Source organism: Dendroctonus ponderosae, unplaced genomic scaffold (assembly GCF_020466585.1).
Source record: "Dendroctonus ponderosae isolate FM_Combo_2020 unplaced genomic scaffold, Dpon_F_20191213v2 Dpon_F_20191213_5, whole genome shotgun sequence".
NCBI lineage: Eukaryota > Metazoa > Arthropoda > Insecta > Coleoptera > Curculionidae > Dendroctonus > Dendroctonus ponderosae.
In genome coordinates this window covers 7,861,845-7,889,771 of record NW_026018715.1, presented here as the reverse complement: position 1 = coordinate 7,889,771, position 27,927 = coordinate 7,861,845, and the positions used below count along the sequence as shown (strand labels likewise).

The window sequence follows — 27,927 nt, the reverse complement described above, 5'->3', positions numbered from 1 at the left end:
AATGTGTCATGAAAAATCGCCTTATTGTCCGTCAAGCTCTTATGACTTTCACGTTTTAAGACTTCAAGTACATATACAAAATACGATTTTTAGACAAAATCACTCACTGTAGAACAAATTTTCCATAATCCAAATCAGGCCCGTATTAAGAGAGTTACTGATTTATTATTTTTGAAGGATCTGATAGCGCCATATAATTATAATACATACACTGTCAACTTGTTGCTAAAGCCTGAAGGGCACCAAGCATATTATAATCGCATCACCAAAATATCTTTGACAATTGCAGTAAAAAAAAAAACAAATTCAGAGCAAGCAGAAACGAAAAGCACCGATAGTAAAGAGATCTGCGAACTGAAGTAAAAACAAGATAAAACTCAGCGCGTATGGAGAAACCACTAAGAGGCTGAACAGGCTTAAAACCTCAAAAAGGTATGTCTGCCAGAACGATTCTAGTGACCATCCCCTCCGGGGTCAATGAAAATTGTGTTGTGTGAACGTATTAGAGTACACGATTCAAGTGTTCAGATAGAATGCAATTTTTACATAGCGCCGTTGGCTTGCAAAAAAACTTGTAACTGGGAAACGTTCTCCATTCAGTCTTCACTAGCTTGACTTGAAAATGAAATACTAACATTTCATATTGCTAAAATGTCACGCTCATTTGACTATTGCATAAATCGATTATAAGGATGATCGTAACTCCGCCTGCATGATCGCGGGGTGAACCGAGTAGCCCTGTGATTATGTTGCCGGTCCCAAGCCCGGAAAAAGGAGGAGGGTTCATGGGTCAGGGCCAGCTCCCTACCCAAGGTAAAAACAACCACAGGCTCACAGAACCCATAGATGAATACTGAAACCGAAAGAACGACGATCCGTAACTACCTCGAACAAGGATGGATTATAAGCAAAAAAGAAGAATAGCACCTTGCGGATGCCCTTTTTCACCGAATCTGAAAGCGCCCTCAGCAGAGATCTAGTGCTGAATTTGTTATCTAGCCACACCAAGTAATCCCCAGTACCTCTTTCTTAAAACGAATGGAGCCAATTTATGTTTATCCTGTAACATTCATCTAGTACGTTGAAGCAACCTAAAAAACGGCAAGCCTTCTGCAGAAGAAAGGATAAAGTCACCCTCCGGAAAAGAAGTTAGCAACATGTGGTAGTACTCGATTTTAAGGTTCTATTTAACCATCACCATTTTCCAGGTAGAAACCAGCTACTTAGTGCTTGTTGAATTGAAAACTGCTGTTTGATTGAATTTTCTTGTACTTGTAAATATCGTATTGCGTGTGTCGCAACGCCACCCGATGAAAAAACAAACCAGAAACCAATTACTTAACGATTCTGGTTTAAACGTAAACATTTCGTTGTAATGTTGTAACGCAAACGTACGCGTTCGGTTGTTTACCAAGTTGGAAGAAAGTCATTCAACTGCGGACCCGGTTGTGTTTTGTTTACCGCATCGGTTACGCCGCTTGAAGTTTATTGTTTTACGAATTTACTGGAAATTCCTCTTCCACTTTTTACTGTTCCGAAAAATCAGCAGGATATGGACCGCTACAAGGACCATCCACTCGCGCAATACCAAGCAGAAACAGTTGGCGTTCTTTTTTCTACGATAATCATTAAAGTCAACCTTGCAACAGGATTTGAAGGTGTTGAAAGTAATTGCGAATCTTTATCCCGCAGGGCTGCGCAGCCTTGATATTGAATCAATAGTGCCGAAGTGGCCAGTCAGATGACAAAAAACCAAAAAACCAAAAAAATAACTCCGCGATTATCAGTTCAACGCACCTTGCGTATAGAAAACGTTGCTGTTGTGCATCCATGTTGGAAAAGCCCATAAATATGTCGCTTATAACATGTAAGCGTACACTAATAATATTAAGGCCTAGTTGGAGTAACGGATCCGACGAGAGTTAAGAAGCTATTATAAGTCGCCGACGTTTCCGAGGTCAAAAACCTGCCGCACCATGCAGAAGACACTTTGGCTAGAGAATTTGAATAAAATATTCCATAAATAGGAAACCGACATTTAGAGAACTTACACCTAAAAACGAATGCTCAAGTTTCCGAAGAAGGTACCATCTATTACCAGCCCATTTTGAACCCGGAAGCGACCCGTGGTTTCAGAAGGCAGGCAAAAAAACCTTTTAATACTAGTGGCATCTGCGGTGCGTGTTGTCAAGGTACTGCAGTGGCACCTTAAATAGGGGTTTAAGAAAAAGGGCGGGTCATCTGCAAAAATCGAATGGGCGAAAAGCTTCAGGTTATGCCCATACCACGGTCTCGTATATTGTATACAAGAGCACAATCTTAAGGGGTGATTCTTCGATACAAATTTAGGTCTATAGGGTTCTGGAGCTGCTTTTTGAAATTTGGAAATTGATTGAAAGATTTTTTATTTGTTTATGTCAGAAGAGATTGACTAAAATTAACTTGATGGGATTGAAACTGGTAGAGTTTTTCGTGGTCGTTTAGGCCCTCGAGGGATATAATTTTGTTTTGCAAAACCGAGGGGCTTGCATCTTCAGAACTGATTCTGCGTCTAGCAAACCACCTAAAGATACAAATCATTTTCCTTTCCTTAAATTTTAATTTAACGTTTGGTGCGAAATGGTAAGTTCAAAAATTCGTGGTACATTTATTAAGTTCGTTCGGAATGATCTTTAGAACATGATGTTATTTTAGTTTTCCGTCTAGGATTATCCCTATGTTTTAATAATTATCGTAATTATTCATATCATTTGATGAAAAAACCTTGCAACTGTTTGAATGTACATGACAATCAGATCATCCGAATGTATTAAAATTGCCGTGAACTTGAGATAGCAACAAATCGGATGTTTAAAGTTTTTAAGTTCTTCTGATTTGCGTCATCTAAATTGAGTGATTATTTAGCAGTACCGGGCGGCAACACACGCATGGATTGGAATCAGAGCCGCCTTCACAGGTGTGAGGCTTAACGATACCTGCACGTAATTGCCATCACCATCTGCTGCGAGTATTCTGCAGGCAACTGCTCCTGGTGCATGGTCGGCAGGGTAAATGCACTCAGTGCAGCGGCGTCATCGAACCCGCTGATCGACACCGTTAGGTGCAGCTCCGTCGCGACGACGCCATGCATCGACCCTTGGGAGGCCGATGAACCTCCATTGAACGCTAGGCGCGTAAGTGTGAATGAAAGTATTCAATTAGTACTATTGCAGAGAAAAAAGTTTGGTGGCCGTTCCATAAAGCGGAAGCGCCGATTTGAGTGCCACAAAAATTCACCAGTGAATAACCAAAAAGCAATTTGTTGACCTCGAGACCTTGAAACCCGGAAACGTCTTTCGGTCGTTAGACGCAACCTCAGGCCTGCTTCAGATGCGGAAGGAGAACGAACGTCCTCTTCTCCATCTCTGTCGGTTTTGCTCTTGAAATTCCACAGAAACAGGCCAACATTTGAAACGCTACCGGCCTCTCCACAACGACTTATTCAATATCAGGACCATTCTAACCGAAATACCTCCCCCTGATCAGATTTATAACCGACATAAACGGCCCTGACACACACAAGGTCGCAAAATACGTTGGCGTTGCTTTGTCCGCTCCTTCTGCTTTAGCGGTGCGAAAAAATCACAAAACGAAAAGTCGCCAGTTGTCCTCGAAAAGTTAGTTCACCTTCCTTGCAACTTCTTCTTCGCGCCGAACGAAGAACGACTTGGCAACCGACGTAATCGTTCTCGACATTGAACTTACTTTGTTTTGGTAATCGATCATCGAATCGGATATGCCGTAACGAATTAAACGGCTAATGCTATGGATTTTAGGAGGCACTTGTTTTCGCTAGACAATTGCTTTTGGCACAACCAGTTGCGGTTAAAGGATATTCAATGGGTGACCCCAATAATGGGATGTGAACTGATTCCGAACTCGTTTTTCATATTGTCCGGCGTTTTAATCTAAATATTTTCCGCAATAAAATTCACTTGAACTGATTGTGAATAAGTTCGTATTTTTTCTCGCAGAGGGCGGTCGACCGCCCCCTTTTTCCGTCCCCAAAATCGAGGTCAGTCACACCAACTAGAAGGCTCTCGACCTCAATTGCGCTGTTTGACGATTACAGCGCTCGGCGCATTTTTCCTCCTCGTTGCCTACATTTACGAACACTATTCGAGCACGCATCATTGCAAGACAATTTTCTCGAGTGTCTTCGATTGAGGGAAACTATGTGACAATAACGACGAGTATAACATAGCAATATTTATCTGTGATCTTGGCTTACATTAGCAAACTTAATACTTATGTGCACGTCTGTTCAGTATACAGTGAGTTAGTAAATAAGTGCAACAAATTTGAGGGGGTGATTCTGCATGAGGAAAATCCACGGCTCCAAGCTCATTTTCGGCATCGGTTTACCATTAATGGATGGCCACAAGAAGAGTTACTTATGTTCTTCTTGAGGACATATCTCTACAGTTGAGACAACACTTATAGTACATGCCAACACACTTCAGCATCAACACAGCTTTATGTTGGGAGTCGAAACAGTGAAGATTCAGCAGCATGAGGAGAGAAGTAGATGAAGAAGACTAAGCAACGATGACAAGATCCTGCGCCATAACGAAGCAATGATATATGACGATAGTCTTAGATTTTTAGGATAGGTTTAGAATTAATTTCCAATAAGAATTAGGTTAAGTACTGCCATAGAGTAAAATGCAGTGAACACGTAAATCAACTGTGATCAATGTAATGAAATTAAAGGGTTCCCAATGTTCTTCAGATCACAAGAACGATGTTCCTGAATTGGCGAAAAAAGTTCTAGAAGATTCTTTTGATAGGGGGATTTTGAGCAAAGAAGTTCCGAACTTCATATGATCAAAATCAGCGCTCCAACCATTCGAAAGATATCTGCAGCAGAAAATTGGACAATTAGAGTACAGGTCTCTCCAGGGAACATTTTTAGAAGCCATTAAGCTTTATCCTTTTACTTATGATTAATGCCATTATTAATGTATGTTTGCTTATTTTTATTGTACTGTTTGTTCTTGTGTTGTTTTTGTTAATTATTGTAATTTACTTTAGTAGATATATAAGAAAGATGGATAAAGGAGAAAGTTATATAAAAAAGAGGTTACTGGGAGAACCCCAAAACTCGCTTTAGAAATGTTTTTCGGAAACTTGCTTCTGGAAGTATCATCGAACCATCACCCAAGGTGGCAAATACTAGAAAAGTCTTATGCGATAAAAAAACATTTATATAATTTCAATTCGCACTAGCTCTAACAACTAGAAAGATGTCTGCAGCAAAGAATTGGACAATTACTATGCAGGATAGAAGCGTTGGTCCCTCCAGAAAACATTTTTTTAGAAGCCGTTAGCAAACTTTAATTTTTTACTTTCTATCATCTGACTTATGATTTATGCCATTTTTATTGTGTGTTGGTTTATTTTTATTGTATTGTTTGTTCTTGTGTTGGTTTTGTTAATTATTGTAATTTACTTTAGTAGATATAAAAAATAATTTACTTGGAGAACCCAAAAACTCGTTTTTGAAATGTTTTTCGGAAACTTGCTTCTGGAAGTCTCATCGAACCATCACCCAAGGTGGCAAATATTAGAAAAGTCTTATGCGATAAAAAAAACATTTACGTAATTTCAATTCGTACTAGCTCTAACAACTAGAAAGATGTCTGCAGCAGAGAATTGGACAATTACTATGCAGGATAGAAGCGTTGGTCCCTCCAGAGAACATTTTTTAGAAGCCATTAGCGAACTTTAATTTTTTACTTTTTATCATTTGACTTATGATTTATGCCATTTTTAATGTGTGTTGGTTTATTTTTATTGTATTGTTTGTTCTTGTGTTGTTTTTGTTCATTATTGTAATTTACTTTAGTAGATATATAAGATGGAAGATATATAAAAAATAGTTTACTTGGAGAACCCAAAAACTCGTTTATGAAATGTTTTTCGGAAACTTGCTTCTGGAAGTCTCATCGAACCATCACCCAAGGTGGCAAATGATAGAAAAGTCTTATGCGATAAAAAAAAAATTACATAATTTCAATTAGCACTAGCTCTAACAACTCGAAAGATGTCTGCAGCAGAGAATTGGACAATTACAGTACAGGCTAGAACCGTTGGTCTCTTCAGAGAACATTTTTTTGAGGCCATTAACGAACTTTAGTTTTTTACTTATTATTTTTTATCCTTTTACTTATGATTAATGTCTGTTTGTTTATTTTTATTGTACTGTTTGTTCTTGTGTTGTTTTTGTTAATTACTGTAATTTACTTTAGTAGATATATAAGAGCCTTTGCTTGTGATCCCAAACATGAGCAGTAACCCGGCCCAAGGGAAAACAAAGACCCTTCTCTGAACACATCCACTTGGGCAACTCTCAGCAGGCGCGTCCACGTCGCGGGGGTGGGAGTGACTCACAAGTCTTCCGCTAAGTCCTGCTGGGGACCCAGCAAAACGGGGTATATCGTTTTCCCCTGCCCAGGGATACGGGTGAATACCACAACGAGGGGAAGATGGAGAAGATAACTCTTTAGAATAGTGGATCCGGCGGAAGTGGCAAACCATGAATCTAGGGAAATGTAGAAGCACATAGCAGCGCCTATCCCAGAACGGGCGGCTACACACAGCGTTGTAAACAACACAGAAATGTTTTTAGAAGCCATTAACGAAATTTAATTTTTTACTTTTATTTTTTATCCTTTTACTTATGATTAATGCTACTTTTAACGTATGTTTGTTTATTTTCATTGTGCTGTTTGTTCTTGTGTTGTTTTTGTTAATTATTGTAATTGACTTTAGTAGATATATAAGAAAGATGGAAAATATATAAAAGAGGTAAAGAAGATAAACTGGGACGACCGGAAAACTCGTTTCGAAAATGTTTTTCGGAAAATTGCTTCTCGAAGTTTCATCGAACCATTACCCAAGGCGGCCAATATTAGGAAAGTCTTATGCGATATAAAAGCATTTACATCAGTTCAATTTGCACTAGTTCAGCTATTATTAATAAGGACAAGATCGTCGTCCTCTTTTCAAGAGGTGCAAAGAGGCCCCTCAAGCGTCGTTTTAGTCAACTAAAACGCGCCCGCTCCGAGTCTGTTACAAATAGCCACTCTGTGAGCGATCCAGCAAAATGTACAGCTAAAATCACTAAAACTAAGAGCATGCAGTAAAACGTCTGAAATCAAATTCGATCCAAGTCGATTTACTCGTCTAGGAAACGCGGATGAAGTTATTGAACTCCTCGCACAGTGCGAACGGCCTGCCGGCGATGACACTCTGGAAACAGATCGACCCCCCCCGAATGGGGTCGAAGAACGCTGACTAGCGAAGTGAGTGACCCCGATTGCGACGGTAAAGAGTCATCGAGTCCGCGTCGAAGCCGCTCTATGACAAAGAGGAAGTGCTAACTTCCCGGGAAAGCCTCACAGGCAAAGAGAGCCCATTAGAAGAAATGGGGTCATCGCGATTTTACAATTACCAGGGTTGAATAACAAGAGTTACATTTGCTATTTTGTGGCCATCTTAAAAAGGCCAGTCTTCAAGTAGTAAAATTGTGTATTCAAAATTAATCAATTAAAAAAACCATTAATGAGATTCTAGTTATAGACGGCGGGTGAAATTGTAGATTCCCCAACAGCGAAAATGATCAGAATCTGTCCATCGGCGCCATCTGAATTCATCTCAAGGCAATTAATCGTTGGAGCAATGCGCGCTAGGTGGCGACGCCAGTAAAATAACCCAGACCGCAACAACGAGGTTGCATGAGAGGACTTTTCAAACGGTTGTAACTTTGATAGCAGCCAAATTTATAGATAGATTAAGTCATAAATATTATAATCCGAAAATATTTCGACGTTTTGTAACCAATTAATAACCAAAAAAAGACAAATTTTGATAAGTATTAACAGTAGTAGGTGATGGGAAGCTAATGAATTTTGGTAAAAATATTACGAATAATTTCAGGGATCGCTTGTGCCCTTGAAACAAATGCCACTAGAAAAGAATCAAATAACGAAATTACCTGGTGGAAAAAGTTGAGGCGGAGATAGTTTCCCGACGAAAGTTTTCATCTTTGGGGTCGACGACACCACTCGATTCAACCACTTGTGACGCATCAGCGGCGGATAGCGACAGAGCCACCTCCAAAACTTCGCAAAGTCTCAATCAAACTAAATTGAAACCACCCCAAGGTGTAGGGGAGGAAAAGCCGGCAAAAACGTGGGAGGCTGGGCGCGCGCCTTTGCTTGTTTCGAAGCGGCAACGGCCTTCCGTGCGTGCTTTACCGACACGTGAACGCGGTGCTTTTTCCAGGATCCCTTCTCACGTGTGTGCCAACCTTTGCGACTCGACTACTACCGAAAATGAAGAGATTCGCAATTTTTTGCCATACTTGATGCCTGATCGCTGATAAGGGCGCCTTATCTCGCGTCCGAGGTGAACAACCAAAAATTGGGACATTCGTTTTTCAAGGCCTGCCATCTGAACGCTTCTGACGTTAACAAAGCAAATTTTTATGACTTCGTTTGAGGTTTGAGCCTCTGTTTCTAGTTACCTTGCAATGAAGTAGACCTCGGCTCTAGTAGATGTGCCTTTTGATTCGTGAATTAATGTGTTTCATTATTTGCGCCATACTCAAGATAAGAACAATGGACGAAAAATCCGCAAAAAGGTCGATGAACTCGCCAAAATCTGCAAATTGCGATAAGCCTAACCCCCTTATCTCTCGCGTTCTCTGTTCAACAACAGTTTCGCTAAATGGACCATTTAGATCGGCTTGTTTGTAGAGGATTTAAACAAATAAACAAAGAATTAATTCCGCACGAAACAGAAATAATTATAACAGTGGTTGCGCTAATCCCCAATTCTGCATAAGCGGTTTTTGGCACGGCCGATGAAGTAATCGCACGATTGCAAGTCAGACATGCAAGCAATAAGGATTGAAAGTAAAATCGAACGCAAGGTGAGAGATTCGACGTTTGGCCAAAAAGCTTCGGCGGCATCGCACAGTGTGGACATAAAATTGCGTATCAATATCCCAAATAGTGTTTAATTCCCGAGAAACATAACTACTCATTACTGGTCCTATTCCGAGATAAATGTGCGTGTTTTGACCCGGATTGAGTTCATTTACCTCGTTTTTATCTTTTCTGTTTGTCGGCGATCGAAATAAATACCATCTACCAGATAGTCCAAGAGGCAGAAAGTTACTGCGAAGGAGGAGTCGAACGGAAAATGAGAAAAAAATAAGAAGAGATACTTTTGATACCTTTTTTTCTCATTCGCTCTGGTAATAGTAATTAATGAAATCAAGAAATCTGGTGCGGGGAAAGGTGCAAAAGGGCAGCCTACACCTGTCCCATCTTCAAATCCTCAACTGTTGAGACATACACAAAGTGATTCAAACCAGGCGTCATTCCGCGGGGTGTGTTGTTTAGGGGTGTTTAGGGAGTACACGAGAGATAGCAAAACAATTAATTCTTGTCAAAAAACTAGATCAGAAGGTAGGGAACAATTGAAGGTAATCTACCTCGTTAACATGATGTTAGAACCAGTTGCTTCTTAAATATTAAAATCTGAGGTACAAAGAAAATAGGTCTGGTAACAGATTACAACCATACCTCCTATAAAAAGTGATGGCCAATTACAATTAAAGTCACGGTAAGTAAAGAAGAAGAAGAAATGGTAAGAACAAGTATGGAGTACATACATTTGACATTGAAATTAGAACTTCAACTCCGTGTATTTCTGTATTGGAGCAATATTTTACTATGTTACTTTATTTTGAAACCGCAGTTGCACTATGACGCATTCATTGCGGATCACCCTGTATAATTACGGCACTAACTAAAATAACCTGTTGACGTCAGTCTTGTTCGCTCAATTCGATTCACATTGCCGATCCATGTGATGCTCATTCATTCGTTCGTCGAAATTATCGCGGATAAATTGGCAATAAATAAATAATTTGGCATTAACCAAGTGCATGTCTTTACCTGACATTCGGATGCGCAATCGGGCTTTATTTGCATGGGGAGATAAAATTAGATAAACAACAATCTCTTGGTAGTGACACTGAAACCTACGTCATTGCGCGCCCTCAGTCCTCGCGTCCGGACGACCATCCGGCCCTGCCATGTGATTTGAAGAATTGTGGAGTCATGATCAAAAAACTACTGTGTTTCGCCAAACGAATATTTTTATGACCTAACGTCTCCTAACTGGTATTAGCACCAACCCATACACCCACTGCTCAAATTGCGCTAGTAAATCAACAATTCCATGAATCGAATTTCAAAATTTGCAAACTTTTTATAACCACTAGAACAAACAAATGACGGCGTGTAGCAATTTTCGGCTATTTGTATATCTATTAAGCGTTCAAAGATAAAGCGGAGGTAAATGAACCAGATTGAGGTCAGTTTAAAAACAAAACGCAAACGGTTTATCTGCACTTTCGTTAATTAAGCCCATAGAGCAATCGATCATCTGTTGCGACAACTGAAGACTGTTGGCAATCTATCCGAAACGGTGACAATTTAGAATGAGCTTTTTGTCTCGGTTCTACCTGACGGGTCAGTTCTCTTCATTCAGAATTGAACTGCCATTGAGAGGTTAAAGGGAACGGTGACCCTTTTAGTAGACGGGATGCGATCTTTGAACTGACGTAGGTGCACTTTATGGCCAGCTTGAAAAGGGAGCAGCGCTCTGTAATAAAAGTGGATTACAGTCTGAATAGCGCATTAGAAGAGTTGTTCAGGGAAAAATTGTCAAAAAGGCAGAAAGATTGAAAGCAGCTGTAAAAAGTAGGACAATAGTGGATCTACGATCTAGCCAGCTACAGAATCAAACCAAAACTCCAAATAAACATTATTGTCCATTCACATTCACAAAAGAATTTATAAAATATGTGAAATTCGATGAATTGGACGGGGTCGTCGACCCAGTGCGTGGAAAGTGGGTCAGGCATTTGTTATTCACGGGAGTCCTTGAATTTGTTTGTTTCTAGTTACGATTCGCTATTTTATATTGAAACGTTGAGTTTGCTTTGATTTTAGAATTCACCAAGATCTTGAATCGAACCGACGTCTTGAGAGGTCTGTGATTCGCTGTAGAAACAAATGAAAATTAAAGTTTTGTAAATGCAAAGTAGTTTTTAAAAGCACAGCAGCACACGATGGCGTCTGGTAGATAGATTATCATCCTTTCACCTGCTTGAAAGTTTTGCTTACGTTTTGGCCATTTGCAAATTAAACTGATTTCGGACCTATTCCTGAAAGTTCGAGACCGCTCGACGAATTTAGAATAGGGAATGTTCCATAATTGAAACAGAATATTCGAGTGCTGCCACCCTAATCAGATAAATAATTAGTGAACGAGCTGTGAATCAAAATTAAATAGTAGTGCGATTATTGTTGGTTATAATTCGGGTTGTGTTTATTACATTGCGACAAACAAACAAAGCGAGTGTGATTACAAACAGAGCGAGTTACTGAAATTGTTCAAACGCCAAAAATGTAACAATAACATTGTAAAACTTGCTTAAACTTAGCAACATTTCTAGTTAAATAAATTAGGTTTTTTAAAGTTTTACTGAAAAAGCAGACCATTTATTTTCTAGTTTAACTTACTTCAGGAGACTCTACATCGGTCATATTTAGTACAAAGTAAACACGGCGATCTTTTGGCGTTTCCAGCAGATCTCCTTTGGTCTAGATCATTTCAAGGAAAGACGTATTAACTAATGGTTCACAAAAAAGCGTTGCACATTGTTAAGGAAAAATGTCCTTAATATGAAACTGTGCTATCAGACCTAAACATCAATTCTTCTAAACAATTAAAACTGATGTTGTGCAGTGCCTATTGAGTGGCCCAGGGGTCTAACGACGTAAAACGTTTGCGCCCTAATGTCTAGGTGTTCTTTTGTAAGGTCCAAACGTAGACTTTCAATAAAATCTCCGCAGACTTGGACGAAACCATACAATCGCGTAATCCAGACCTTACAATGCGACGATGTCAATAACACTTCTTGGGCGTCGAGCGTGCCAACGAGCGAAAACGGCATAACAAATGAACGACGGCGGAAGTGCGATGCACCGTGCCTGACCTGGCCCAAGTCGGTGCATTACACTGTGGTAACCTAATCTAGAGTCTTTAGACCTCCGTTCTTGTCCAGTTATCGCTCGTTTTTTGTTGCTTCAACGCTATCTTCGGGAGGAGAACGCTATCGTCGAGAGGAGGGTTTTGAAGGTAAATATTTATTATAAACGTTTGCAATAGCAATGAGCATTGCACAAATCTGGGAGTCCGCATGGAGGTCATCCGATTGGAAAGGGCACGCGAATCGGAGGTTACTGGTTCGTTCACCTGACGAGGCCAAAGGAAATGGGCCAGCGCGCTCTTATGCAACCGGTGCGACGCAAGTGGCACGAAAACGGACTTGCCCGATGGTAACCAAAATCAATGGTAGTTCGAACAAAGAAAAAAATAGATTTTGTGATATAAATTAAAAACGTTCGAGCGAAATAAGTATAAGTACATCTCAGTAGGTTTTAAGGAATTTTCTTTAACAATTGGAACAGAATAGGACAAAAAATTGGAACATAATTCTAAGGATCTACCAATTGTATCGATAAAGCGCTAAATAAAGACTCGAGTACATTTTCAAAAAAACGCAAATATCTCCCTAGTCATGTTGTGAACTATACCGAGATCATTTGTTTGAAGCTGAAATTACTTTTCTATTATACTCACTAAGTAGGGAAAAACGGTATTCATAATGTATGTTAGAGATCAAAGGAAATTCCGAGTATTCATCTAAGGTTTTACTATTTTCCGAGTCCATGTCTTTCATTTCGTATGCTCTTTGTGCTTTCCTCTAATGGTTCACTTCACGTACGCTGTTTTCGCTAAATTTCGTTAGATTGTCGCGTTTTGAAGTTTTGAAGTTGAAGTTACGTTCTGTGTTGAACATGTTGACATGGTAATTTGACGAGACCACGCATGTATAGAATATGCCTACTTATGCGCACTTATTATAGGTTGAGGGTAATCAAAATTTCCTTCGCTTTGTTCATTATTTTTAGAACTTGCTGGTTTGGATATGTATCCAACCAGAATTTCTCACGTATGTGTCCACATGTAAATACCCCCTGGCCTTCAATTTCCTTGATTTTTCCTTATTCAGGGTGCAGCCCACCAAACTGCCATACTTTCGTTACAGATGTTCAATCTTTATACCTCGTATTTTATTTCCAATTGTGTCCTTTATCTGTTTGTACTTATATGTTCTTATATCAATGAGTGCCATCGTTTCCTTCGTCATCCACTTTTGTCTCATTTGTATTTTTAGATTCTATTTACTTGTGTTTTACCTTTGGCGATTGTTGTCAGTCTACGTTGAGTTTTGTTACTCGTTATGTTTGCTCCCAGATATTTGAAGATCATTATTTCCTGTCCTAAACTTTGATTGTAAACGGCCAGTTTGCATATTGCCTTCATCTTCGGAGACTACACCCGCATTATCAGGGGAGCACATTATTTTTATTTCTGCATTCCCCAATTGCTTCGGCTTTGTTTTATTTTGGTAATTATTTTGTCCATGATGATGTTAAATAATATAGGGCTTAGGTTATCTCTCTGCCTAATTCCGGTTGCGACGGGTATTTTCCTTTCTGCTTTTACGAAAAGGCAATCGCCGGTGTTTAGTTCTTTTATGATGGACACAATATTCTGATGAACTTTCCAATTTTGTAGAAGTTAGGGCGTATGTCAGTCTCCGTTTTTTAAGATTTGGGTGTTTGAATCCTTGTTGCTCCTCACCTACCTATTCCAGGGCTAGTCACTTCTTTTTGAAACTGAGTTAAGAAGGTTGATTTATCAGTAGCTTTTGGGGTCTGTTTCCTCTCACCAAATTAAAAAACACCTTTATACCCTCTTTGCTCTAACTCATTCAGTTGTGTGATGCCAATGACATGCATCCATTATGCTCGCTTTCTTCACTCGTAGACAACTTTCGCTTTCTTCGCGATGGCGCTTTCTTTTGGAGCGCACCCATTGCTTCCTCTCACGGCACGTTACGCATCTTCAATTTTTATTACGTAGCTTCAGCTCGATGGCGCTTTGTCTTTACGTGAGAGCTTTGCTTTTGAATATATAAATTGGCAAAATAAAGGGGTTTTGTTGTCAGGTAATGGGCGTGTAATGGAAGATAGAAACGTGCGGGCAAATCCAACTAACGCCTTCCCGGCTCACTCACCTTGAGACCGAAGTCCTGCTTATCTAGCCCGAACGATCCGTTCATATTTATAGCTATTCAGGTCAAGCGTGTCCTAAAAAGAGGCTAGTTCGTTGACTTCGCCATTTGTCGGGGTCGCAGTGTAGCCTCGCGCGCAGCGATTGGCGAATGCCTTCGCTATCGAGGTCGCCTGCGGCCCGCGTTGAGACTAGGACAATGCCTCCTCCGATTTTGAGGTCGCAGCACCTACTGCAAAACGGTGAAATCGTTGGCTGTCTTTGTCGCGCGCGTTGATCTCGCCGCTGGCCGTATGTGGTAACTTGGGCTTCTATTTTTACGAATCCAATGTCAGCCGATCTCGGCTCGGCCTGTTCAGATATTTCCTTGCTCCTTTATGTGGACGATCGTAGTTTTCCATTCGAGTTACACCATAAAATTAGCTCACTTAATCACGGCTCATAAACAAGCAAGAAAGGATGGACTTGAGGTTGCAGCGATTCGATAGGGTCACCCTGATTAGTAAATTATTTTTTATGTTTACCCGATCATTCGGGTTAACGGCGAGTTATTTACAAACACGACCGAATTCGCACAAGCTATTTTTAAACTATTGCATAGCAGAACGCCCAAAATAGAAAAAGGGCTCTAGAATTTCAGATGATGTTGTTTGCCTGACTCAGGAGTAATAGGTACTTCTTAACCAACTTTTCTTTTTGGCCAAACCTCCATCGAAATAGAGATGGCTCAGATTTTTTTGGTTCTGGATCCTACGGTCAAATGTCAAAAGATCTATCAAGCGGGTCAAACATCTGATGCTTAACCTCGCTGTTCAAGGTGCATGAGTGAAGGTTTCTGTCTATATAACTAAAACGTTGACATGAAAATTAAGCCGTTCAGATTACAAAGCTTGGTGCAAATGGAACACGATGCAAGACGCAATGTCGCCGACAGCTGAAAGAGAAAGTGGTCGCATCACCAGCACCAACAACAACAACAGCACGAATAAATAAAGCGAAACCGAGAAAATCTCACCGGCCAAGTTTCACTTTCTTTTGCCGATCGGCAGATTTGGCGTGGAGAAGTTTGCTTTCGGTCGTCGTTATGTCGCCACTTTCACTTCTTCGGGTTAATTTTCACATGCTAAATCAATTACGAAACACTCAATTTATTCGTCCAGGGACAAGTGGCAAGGCCTCTCAATAACAAAATCTGGCAATTTTTTTAAACTAAACCCTCAATAATATTATTTGTATAAAGCAGCTTTTTGGTTTTTGCGAATCAACAAACATGATCATGATGTAAAAAACTAAGTTGAGGATGGTTTCTTGAAAACGAAACATCGAAACAATAATCTCTGATTACGTGACTTAAAACTGCTAAGAAAATGTGCTCGGGTTTACTGCAGCTATAATAAGTATTAGCATCAAAAATAATATTGAAGTTCGATGAAGGTCCAATCCAGACTGAGCATTACTAGTTGCGCAATTGTAGCAAAGATGCAGCTGAGAAAAGCGCCTCATCCTACCAAATCCGAACGTAAAAACATCGATTTGTCAGGAATAACAAGGGATTTTTAAGGCGCGATCTCACAAAATCGTATCGGACTTCGGACTACTTGGAAGACTCGCATCTAGATGCTTTGGCAGGTACCCCGTCCGTTCGGTCGTACCGGGAGATACAAAAGTTTTGAATGCGGGGCGTCCTGCATCTATTGTACACTTTAGATTTTTAGAAGAAATTTTCTCTTTGACAGAACGGAAATACTTATTGACTTGCTCTGCTGAGAATTATATCGCCATGTACCATAACCACTTGAAGACCATGACCATTTCAGAACTCATGAAATGAAAAATGCAAAGCTACCGCAGAATAAGGTGTTCAAAGTTGGAAAATTCCAAAAAAATTAACATTTAATGGAACAGCGCACAGAACGAATATTCTCCAAAAATATTCTATTAATATTGCTGATACATATAGTTTATCACTCTTACGGCGTTGTGTCGAAAAACAGAGGTGAGCGCCAAGCAGGTAACCTATTTAGCTAAATCGGTGTCGATGAACTCGGCAGCAATTGGAGGCCATTCACAACGACGTGGAGGGATTGGGGAACGTGCTCCCATTGGCAGGATGTGAACTCATGTACGCTAATCTCCAACACCGTTGCCACGTATGCCAGCTTTTCTGAGAAAAGTCTCAGATAATCACTCTGGCGAGTCTGGCGGGTCTCAGCTAATCCAATCTGGATTGAGTGAAATATACTCAAAGATCTATGATAGTAAATGAAGCACCGCAAGTATAAGTGAGTGCCAAGGCATTATTTAATGGCAACGAATGAGGAATATAAAAAGCTCGGCAGCATTGGACTATTGCTCAACCTCCAGTTTTAATTTCATCTTGCCCCACATTCCCTCGGAAGGCGAACCGAGGGAAATGAACTAGCCTCGCGAGGAGAAGCTTTTAACCTCGATTATTCGAACGTTCGCGAACGAGAAAAGAGCCGGAACGAGGGGCCTGGTGACGAGATTAGCACATTTGACACCGATAATCCAATACGGGCTTATTATGTGGAGACACGGCCGCAAACCCACAGTTCAACCGAAGGAGATGAGGCAAAAAACAACAATTTGAACATTCTATCAACCTTTAAAAATACTTAACTTTTATGTAATGGAAATTAGAAAACTGATTCAACAATACATATATGCAATATTATGTCCTCTGCTCAAGTGGTGCGTTTTCTGAGGACTGTTGGTTCATCAGTATTCCGGCCGGTAAATGACGTCAACTTATTAAGCCAGCGAGCTCGATAGTCGAGTTCGCTAATTTTATTTAAAGTTATTTACAGCATAGGTAAGAGAGAGAACGGGGCGAGCGCCACATTGGAGCGAGACAGCGAGTGGCGCTGAAGGCCGAGTCAACGAACTAGTCTCCACAGAGGCGCCGCTGGCCCAGATACCTCAAGATGAAATGAAAAGTGAAAATGATATTTTATGACCTGCTCAAGGGATCTGAAGTCGAGCATTTGAGGCAATTTTTTAACACCTGCATTTTATATGGGGTGAAGAATTGCACGTTGAGTATTGATACGATTGGGTGAAAGTGCCCAAAATTTAGTGAGGAGGGAAAAACTAAATGGATCTCACCTGCCAGCACTCGGCCCAATAGATGTTCCTCACTGTCTTGCGAGCAGGGTCCGATTACCACCTCACCCTCCACTTCCATATCATCCACCACTGATTGCACAGTGGCGCAAGTTGTCTCCTTAAAATCATTCACGGTCATTTTTGCTCCGTTTTGACACTGTCCTGTATCGCGGACGCACTACTTGCACGTTGTCCCGGTTTGTTTACCTGTCAATAACGTCACGCGCTACCTTTTGTTTTCGTTTTGGCGAAAATCAAATAGGCTCGCACTCGTACGTTGTTGCGACTCGACGGAGCGATAATGCGCTACAGCGGCCAGCGTGCCATTGCGCGGTTGCCGCCTATTTAAATTCTGGGCGATTTACCGGAAAAACTTTTAACCTGCTCTTGAAAATTATGGATTTTTTGCTGCCGTGCTTCGGTTTCTTTGGCCCACCTGTGGGTAAGAATGAAAATATTTGGGTGACAAGTTACGCGATGGAGATTTTGCAAATCTATAGTAGAAAGATGTTTGCTGATGAAGCTTAACAGGATAACTCGACGCTAAATGTGGCAAAAGCGAGCGAGCAGTGAAGCGCGCGCGGGCAGTGGCGCCCTGACCTACTAACTCACATTCCCGGCCGGGTCGACGAACCGCTCCAATGTCTTCTTCATGGGTGATGCTGCTGACGCTTGTGGAGAAAGGGAATTTCGATTTCGTTTGCTGAATGATATAAGAATGAATGTAATGGGGGTTTTCTAAAAGCAAATTCAACAAGTAAAATCTGAAGCCTTTTGGGAAAAACTAAGACCATTCTTAAATGGAAACTTTACTCCAGTTTACTTAAAAATTATTAGCTCGATTAATGTCGAACTTTTTGACAGGAGCGGTCGATTTTGATTCAAACAAGCACTAACACAGGCAAAAAAACCTTCTAAAGGTCGAACTTCTGATGGACTTAAAAATCCCTGTCAAAGGTATGGTTGGAAGCAGAGACATTTCACTCAGCTATTTTCACTAGATAATGTGGACCACGTAAAACGTTGCAAAATTGATCTGTGCTAAGGTTGGTGTAATGAGAGTTTGCATGGAAATACAGGTCTGTATACACAGGAAGGTGATTCGAAATTTGCTCACTTAGAAAGCTTACTCAAATAAATACATTAAATCTGTCGGTATCACCCTATATATCATTGGTTTGGGAAACACAATTTGAAACATTGAATTCTTTGCAGCTAATTAGATTGACTGAAAGTTTGATAAAGAGTTAATGCCAAGAAAAAGACCAAGAGTTTGATTCAATAATGAAAATCGAGGGTTATTCGAACTTCGTCCACTCATTCTACCATTCTAACTAACTATTGACGACTCTGTCAATTAACTAGTAACACGAGGGCAATTATTTGTCCTTTTTCATCATGAGCTGTTAGTTGCTAATGAAACATTTCTCTTCGATAGTCGTCGATTGATGATGACGTGAAAGCGGCGAAACGATTGATGAACTATAAACAATGACCCGTACATGCAAAATGGCTGTGTTGAAAGCAAAACGCTTACGGAAATATTTTATGGCCTCAGATTAGAAATCCATTATTCAAATAAATACATACGTACAGTTGGCGAAATCCTAATGGTACCTGGGTGGGTTTTTTGCTACATTTTTACATACGGACATGTGTGGTACCTACTTATACTATAAAAACTGCTAAGAGCGTAACATAATAAAATATCATAAAACTTTTGAAAAAAATTATGATTAGAAGCCTTTAGAACATTATTTGCTTTTCTGGTTAACCCGAATTTCGAAGGCAACTGCAATGGAAATATTCTCGATAATTATTTTCTACATAAAGAAGGCCGTCTACTCTCTAATGGAATGACCCAGGTCATTGGTGTCTCCCATAAAACAAAGTACATATATCGGTCAAACGACGCCGATAGTCATTTGTTGGGTTTCTTTTTTGTTTAAGCTTCCCTTGATAAAGCGACAAATGTGGAACGACGGGTGAACAACCGTGGTTGAGTTTCAGGGCTGCCCGATTCAGGTCCGGACTTCACTTGATTTCTACCTTTAACGAAACCACTTTTTCGTGTTTTTCAATACTTTCACCACAAATACCAAAGATTCGAAGAAGCAGTTAGCGTTTTAGTGACCTTTCGCTCAATATGACAAGCAAGGAAAAGTTGATGGACAAATCGCGTTACCTAACGCGAAAACAAATAAAAAGTTCAATGCTTCTTCGGCAATCTAGAACGACCCGATTTCTTTATGGGATGTGAAAGTGTGCGGCTAAAAACAAAAGTGAGCAGTACATAATAGAGAAACAATTGAAGAAATTTGGCCTGCTTTCTTCACTCAGTGACGATATCGATGCTGGTTTGTTTTCGATTATGTCATGGCGTGGCGGATTCTCACGATCCAATCGTATTTTATTTGAAAGCGAAAACGGTAAAGCTTGCATTGTATTATCTTTAACTGTTTTAAAACTTAAAGTTTTTGAATAAAAATGTAAATATATGTGTTTTAAACTGGACCAAGGGCTTATTGCAACACAACAATAAGAACCCGTTAGGTTTTTGTTTAGTCATGCGGATGTGGTTCTATTTTTCTCAACAACGAAACCTGTTAATGCTCACGCCCTGATTGGTCGGCTATTCATCAAAGTGGCCCATTTTGAAACTAGTCCGGATATCGTCTGTGAGGACGGAAGTTGACACTTTTCAGGCTTCATTTCCCGTGTCTCGTTTTCACATCAGCGCCATCAAAAAGGCTTGATCGCCACATAATCCGTTACAAACTAATTTTCGCTCTCGCATCTCATTTGCACGGGATTTACGAAAACGCCGTTCCAGCTTTCTATTCATTGTTATCACCCAATGGCAGGTAGATCCTTGAAAATTGTGTCAAGAGGCGAATGTGGGTCAAAAGGGGTAGAATACATCCAACTGCCCCAATTCCCAACTGGAAATCTAGGCCAGATATGAATAAGCCATAGAGCGACACAATAGTCAAGTGATTGCCCGTGCTTCTGCTGCAACGGTTTTATACATATTTAAATATTTCATGTAAATTATCGTAACATTTTTTCCGTCACACTCCGTATATTACGGTGGCCCTCAACGGTTCACTGCTCTCGAATCTCATGTGTGTCAGCACCAGTTGTTTGTTTGCTGTTTCACTCTCGATCGGCATCGACTTAGCCTTTTATTAGCAATATTAAAGTTAGACACTTTGCGCGTTTATGCAGGTTTACTAATTCGAAACTACAAACTTCAATTTACTACTTAATTTACTAATTAATCGTAGCATACACACTCCGATTGCTTCTGGAACGCTCTGCTGCAATTATCTCCTCTTGGTCGTCCACTATCTGCCTCAATTCCTGGAGCCAATCGTCTAGTGTCTAACCCTTTGCAGATGTAAGTTCTGACAGCTTATAAATTTTCATAATTTGAATTAAAGATCGTAATTTTTCTTTTCGAATGCATAAGTGCACTATTTACAAAATAATACTTATTAACAAAGTTGCAATTCGATTTTCAACTACTAAAGCTTCTAGAAATTTTCGAAAACATTTTTTTAAATATTTTTCTCGAACTCTCCAAGTGCCAATTTTAAATCACCCTCTAGCAAGATCGGCGCTGCAACTACCGCTGAGGATACAAGCCACTCGTGCTCGCGAAACGTCGGGAAGAAAGCTGTTTGTTATTTCTTGGAGTTGAAATTTTCTATTTAATTCTGTAATCCACTGTTGTGCAATGTATCCAAAAAACATATGCGTGCATTTGTTTAATATATTCTGCTCTTATAACCCGCTGTATTATTTTACACCTGATCCAGTTTTTCTAAACCTTTTTTAGCACAAGACACAAGAAGTGATAGTTTGAGTGTTTTGTGACGTCCGTGTATGTCATTTTACTGTGACATAATGCCGTGAAAATCACGTCAATTTGACTAGACGAAGTAGGTGACTTTGACAAACATAGACTTAAGCCATTAGAAATGATTATAGTACTTGTGCAAACCGGGGTTCACTGAGGTAATTTTCTTTCAAAAAAATAACCAATGATGGAAATGACGAGGCAATAATTCTGAGGAAAGAAAAGGCTGCACAGAATAAACAGCAAAAAAATAATATTTTAAAAGGTCTAAAGGGCATTGATAGTAAATGCTAGATTGCGAACGAAAAAATTGTTTGGGAAGGATATATGTTCTAAACGAAGGACGCATTGGCATTGCTAACCATAATAAATAAAGATCCAATAAATCGGAGAAAACCGTTTGAACAACAATGTGCAGGTGGATTACTTGAAAACATCATTAGGAAAATTATAATGTGTTACGGGCAACTTCGCCTGCACTCTCATTTGATTAATAGAAGCTGATCATATCAACCATCCAAAAGTCTGGGAGAAAGCTGTTTGTTATTTCCTGGAGTTGAAATGGTCTATTTAATTCTGTAATCCACGGTTGTGCAATGTATCCAGAAAACATACGCGTGTGTATTTGTTTAATATATTCTGCTCTTACAACCCGCTGTATTATTTTACACCTGATCCAGTTTTTCTAAACCTTTTTTAGCACAAGACACAAGAAGTGATAGTTTGAGTGTTTTGTGACGTCCGTGTATGTCATTTTACTGTGACATAATTCCGTGAAAATCACGTCAATTTGACTAGACGAAGTAGGTGACTTTGACAAACATAGACTTAAGTCATTAGAAATGATTATAGCACTTGTACAAACAGGCGTTTACTGAGGTAATTTTCTTTCAAAAAAGTAACCAATTATGGAAATGACGAGGCAATAATTCTGAAGAAAGAAAAAGCTGCACAGAATAAACAGCAAAAAAAAATTATTTTAAAAGGTCTAAAGGGCATTGATAGCAAATGCTAGATTGGAAACGAAAAACTGTTTGGGAAGGATATATGTTCTAAACGAAGGACGCATTGGCATTGCTAACCATAATAAATAAAGATCCAATAAATCGGCGAAAACCGTTCGAACAACAATGTGCAGGTAGATTACTTGAAAACATGATTAGGAAAATTATAATGTGTTACGCGCAACTTCGCCTGCACTCTCATTTGATATAACAGAAGATGATCATGTAGAAAAAAATAAGTGCTCATAAGGATACGTCGTTTAGCACTTCAACCGTCATTCTTCGTTAGCGTGTCAGTTTGCGAAAGGTCTCCAAGTGGAAACGGCGAACACTGGAGCGATGGCCTCAATTTTTGAGGTTAAATCCGAGGCGGTATCGCTGGGTCGACGAACTCGCGCCAAACGCGATCGCTTTACTCCACGTTATCAGTCCCTGGTTCATATAAAAATAATTTTTTATTCGTTCAAGGTCTCCGCGACCAGCGCTTTGTTCAACGCCACTGGCACACTTTTCGATTTGCCAGATGATGTTGATTCACCAGGAAATGATGATTACATAGGGAATTACGGCCCCTTTGCCAGTCTGCCACAACCACGCAAATACCCTCAAGCATTTTCGGAAAACAATCAGTTGGGTTGAACTAAAGCAGGAGGATGTTGCATCTATTTATACATTTAGACATCCCCAGCTAGGATTACCGTCAAGCAGAATGAGGTACCATCAAAACAGTGTTTTTTGGGGAGGGGGGGTTGCAATCAATTTTGTTTAAATATAATTGATGTCGTTTGAGAACCAAAAAGATCGCATAATAACCGAAAGTGTCCATGAGAAAGTGATACGTCACCGCTTTGCCTCACCGACAGACCCCATTATAGTTTGCTGAACCGTCCACTAATCTGGGTCAGGTCGAATGGACAAAGAGGGGCCGTTGGGGCGTCGCCATGGGGCGGACAGAGAACGACTCGTCATTAGCTAAACCGAGCACAAAAGTGACAGTAAAAAATACATTATTAATAGAGAGCTGTTGGCTTGTTGGGTTGGTATTTTGTCACTTAAGCTAGGTCAACGACATCGGATTGAATTAGGTTGAAGTTACTTCTCAAAAAATACCAAACTCTCTCAAGTTTACTGAGACTACCTTGGATAGACTTACCGGTACCCTTGAAAGAAATGAGTTTGTAACGATTCCACCCCAACATGCTACAGTCGCATCCGCACAATTAGAAAACTTTTTCAAAATTTTAAGCCGCTGTTTCAAATCAAACCGCATTCTTTTGCTCCTTAATTGTGATGTTAATTATCCAATAATCGCATAACTTTCCATTTTTTTAATGCCTTTCTTTCACTTGCGAAGAAAGTGAAAACGAGTGGAGAGCAATGGCATCTCGAGTTTGTAAATTTCTCCTCGTCAAATGGCTGAACATGACCTATCCGAACTGCACGTAAAAGTCAGTAAAAGTTACCAGATTGAGGCCAAAGAAAGGCAATAAATTACATATTCCCACGATTATTGTAATAAGAAATGTGCTGTTTTTGGTTATCGAATCGATCCATATTTTTATGAGTACTTACAGTAGCTGGTCAGCATCGGAATTGCTTACCTGAAACAAGAAAAAAAATTATAAATGCAAGCAGAAAATAACCAATATACTAAAATAAACCAATATCTGAATGCACGCAAGTTTAATTGTTTCTATAACTTTGAAACGCGATTATTCGGAAACCTCTGAAGAAAAAGCAACAAAGTAACTAATGTAAAGAGAATTAAACGCCCTTTAAAACGATGTGCCACTTGACCCCCCTTCCCATTTAATATTCTCAGGATGACATCTACCCCTCCTATGGGGTTGAAACAAGGACGCTAAAAATAGTAATTTCAAATGTGCCCCTTACACATAAAATTGGAGGGTTTTCCGATTTTTCATAGTTTTAACTGCAAGAAAGATATTAAGGTTGGAATTTTTGAAATTGACACCCCGCATGAGAAGCTTATGATGGTCATATTCCCGAAAAAATTTCCGAAAGTCGATCGAATAATGGTCATAAAAACCGTGTGTTATACTGTACGACAAACTCAAGATTGGATCAACAAAACCAGTTTAAATCCAGACCTTGCGAATTTACGTTTCACATGCACAAACGTTTGTTCTTGCATATTTTTGGAATGCGTTTGCTCTTGTGACACACATTAGAAAAATAATTAGATAACTTTTATTAACAAAAAGACTGCTATCATTTGTCAAGGTTCTTTAAAAATATATATTTTTTATAAAATCTGGAGAACTTGCTGAGGATTGGTTCCTATGTACCTAGTGCTCTTCTCTAATTGAAGCTAGAGCAGATCATCCCCATTAAGCAAGTTTCAACTCTCGAGTGTCTCGACACAAAAACTTGCAGAACTTTTCGTTCGTAGGGGAATCGAATATTTTTTTGGTTCAATGAAACTGTAACACTTTTCCGATATTTTCGAACTCTTGGTAAAATCTAGTGGCATTCGTAGTTTTTGGGCAAACATAATTTTGCTGTTTCCGCGCTATTTAACAATTTCAGGCGTTTTAAGATAAGATACCTAAACCGACGTGTTAAAACATTACCGCACATTTGCTCAAATTTACAAAAGTTTGCGGGAGGCAGAAAAGTTTGGCTTTCGAGCTTTACTCGTATGAGTCGTCCTTAATTTCCACTCGATTTTGAAAACCCATCAACCAATATGCAAAGAAAAAAACCATAATTCGAGGCATATTAATGACTTTCAGAAGGAATTTCGTATAAATGTTTGGGTCGGAACTCAAACAATCGATGAACAGTTAATCGGCGTTTTAAAGCGTTAAGTTCGGTGCATAAACTAAATTAATGAATCAAAGGTCATTCAGGGTTTATTCGTATGAAATTATGCGAAGTTAGTGGTAGTTCATAGGTTCTACTGTAGCGGACACTTTAATAGGTGACATCTAAAAATTCCCGTATTTACAAATATGCAAGCAATCCGCATACAAGACACTTTTTACCTACGTATTTTAAAATTAACGAGTTTTTTATTGATAAAGACAGAATCGCACATTAGTTTTACGAATGCGAAAAACGCAGTTTTTAAGAAGCCTGACAAACGACGGCAACATTCAATTTCGTTTCGGTTATCTTTTCAGCCGTATAGTTTCATGTGTTTTGTTCAGGGTGCAGCACTACTCGGGCTGCGTTTTACAGTCGCGGCCATCTTCCGTCCGTTCCACGAAGTCACCGCGTGGATGCTGGCTTGCTTGAATTTTACCACTTAAAAAACATTATTGTTATCAAAACGATGAAAATATGGACGAAAGCAAAGCCAGTGAGGTGGGAAAGTGTCTCATTCAAGCTCAATCAAACGGTTGCAGATAGCTTAAAATCTTTAAGGCTTGAAAATTAATTGCTTTTTTGGTTAAATTTCGAGATACTAAATTAAAATTCAAGATAAAAAAAGCTTTCCGAGCACGAAAAAACAGTTGTTCGTTAAAACACAGTCACTTGCAGTTTGCGTCGGTTCCGGTCAATATGGCGGAGGATTTTTAAATATTCTCCATCCTGATAAATATGGTCGGTTTGGACGCCACTGTCCACCCGGACATGCATTAGGGTAGCACCCCAGACGTGCATAATAATTGCGCAAATCGATTGCATACAAGCCGAGGGATGGCATGTAGCAAGTGCCACTAATAGGGGGAAAAACTTACCCTTCATTAATATACAATGTTGCCGATACGTCTCCAGAACACGCAAGACGCCAATATAAGAACATAAAAGAAAAGAAAAACATTTTGTCATTGATGACAATTTTTCAATCAAATCTCTTGATTCTGGACTGGAAAATATATGGAAAACTAATTAAAGTGTCCCAAATTAGCTCATCAATGATAAACTCCTTAACATTGACCATAAAAATGAAGTTCTTCTATAGGACATCGTGCTGACCTGATTTACTACCGGGTGAATTCAAGGTAGCACTGAGAAAAAAAATGTAAATAACAACAAGAAATTTCTGTTTATGCCATGCGACGCTTTTTTCGTTTCCATGTCAACCCCCCGGCTGAACGGGAGTAGCGTCGGCATCCAGACGCCGGGGTGGCGGAGGGTTTGGGGGGAGCGGCACGGTACAATGACCCAGACAGGTACAGGGGAGGGGTAAGTCCCCCTTTTTGGCCGTGTTTGTGTATTTGCTCGATTTTTGGCGGAGGAAACTGCGAGGGATGATTATTCCTGTCGGTAAGATGATGCGACGTGGATTGTGCATGGGGGAAAACAAAAGGACGTTAATTTAAACAAAACATTTTTTGAATACGGACGCGAATTTTACTGTCGATTGCAGCGCTTTATACGAAATGTGCTTTGGGCCTACTTGTCAAAGACTAAGTTGTCGATTTATCCAAAAGATGAAGTTTCCACCAAGAACATTAATCAAAAAGTTTGAAGTGAGGAACAATCCAGATTCCTTGAGTAGCTCGATTTAAAGGGTCCAATGTTTAATGAAAATATTTCACATAGCTGACGCATCAGCGTGCCCCATCCCATCCCATCCCATCCAACACGAGCAGTAAAACCGCACAATAGGATAAATGTTGGGTTCTGAACCAGAAACGTTTTTATTTTATGGTGTCCTTTACTCAAAAAAGCCACCATCAATCCCCCCATGGTGTTAAAATAACCCCAGTGGCTTAACGAAAAACGGCATGTCCGGTCCGTATTAATTAATGCGTATATTGGGGTACAGAGCGGATTCCCTGCTCTTCGCCGGTGCATCCTGTTACCCCATTGGCCCACAGCCGGTGCATAATCGACAACATTGCATCGATGTGCACTTGTTTTCCGGCAAGGGAGAGTGAGTCATGAACGGGGTTACTGTCTCGCGATAGATCGATCTGTCTGGGCCACTGCTGCGTTCTCAAATGTTCTCAGCCATTTACGGAGATTGAGTAAGAGCCCAAAAAATATTCAGTCGTCGCATCCTAATATATTTGGTTGATGTGTGCCGATTTATATTGGGGGGTCGTTTTGATAAGGGAAGCAGGGAGTACCGGGATCGACCCTTGCCATTGTCTCACTAATAGTCCCGCTTTGTTTAAAATCGCTTTGGGCTTTAGAAACTCGCCCTTCAAGTTTGCGCATTTAAATAGATTAGACCGAACGAGGAAGCACCTCGACGACACCCAGACAGAACTTGAAGGAACATTTTTTTGCAAATCAATCTGCTTGCTGGCTATGCAGCCCTCGCCCTCCCTATCAGGGATTACTGCTGAGGTTAATTCCGCAAAGGTTTCCCCGACGGGCCCCCCTTTCTTAATTTCGCCGACAGGCGAGCGATTGCACTCTTTCAAAGTATGTCTTCCGCACCCCATATCCCCAATAAGACCCTTCGAAACGAACACACGCAAAGAAGGGCTGAAATACGAAGCTCCAGCTCGAACGAAGCCGCCCGAAAAGGAGCAAACGTTGCGCCAGAAATCCCATACCCCATGATACATTGACCCAGACAGACTCCAGGGTTTCCACCCCAAAGTCCCCCCTATTTGCCACCCGCATTGTCTGGGGCTTTTGCACTGCAGTGAGAGTGTTTTGTTTTCGCAGCGAAGCTCGATGGACATTGGCTCGTGTTTCTTTTTTTCTCAAGGGTTTACAAACAGTGGCGTCATATACAGG

General features: G+C 40.1%; 1 protein-coding gene and 2 long non-coding RNA genes across 5 annotated transcripts in view; 2 read left to right on the top strand and 1 right to left on the bottom strand.

The window, feature by feature from the left end:
* LOC109539587 (ecdysone-inducible protein E75) overlaps window positions 1–27,927 on the bottom strand; it is a 70,842-nt gene that overhangs the window by 29,304 nt on the left and 13,611 nt on the right. The window contains exon 1 of one of the 3 annotated variants that reach the window (XM_019907424.2): window positions 17,395–17,637. The exons of 1 other annotated variant lie outside the window; for it this stretch is intronic. In XM_019907424.2, coding sequence (XP_019762983.1) covers window positions 17,395–17,533 — 139 coding nt within the window. In that variant the 5' untranslated portion in view covers window positions 17,534–17,637. Of the gene's footprint in view, window positions 1–8,038; window positions 8,103–17,394; window positions 17,638–27,927 lie in introns of those variants that run through there. One more of the 3 variants, XM_019907426.2, reaches the window with a different exon arrangement.
* Window positions 274–4,781, top strand: LOC125504634. The gene is made up of 2 exons (XR_007281610.1): window positions 274–1,148; window positions 1,209–4,781. It is a non-coding gene; the product is annotated as an uncharacterized LOC125504634 (long non-coding RNA).
* Window positions 20,433–21,186, top strand: LOC125504633. The gene is made up of 2 exons (XR_007281609.1): window positions 20,433–20,794; window positions 21,006–21,186. It is a non-coding gene; the product is annotated as an uncharacterized LOC125504633 (long non-coding RNA).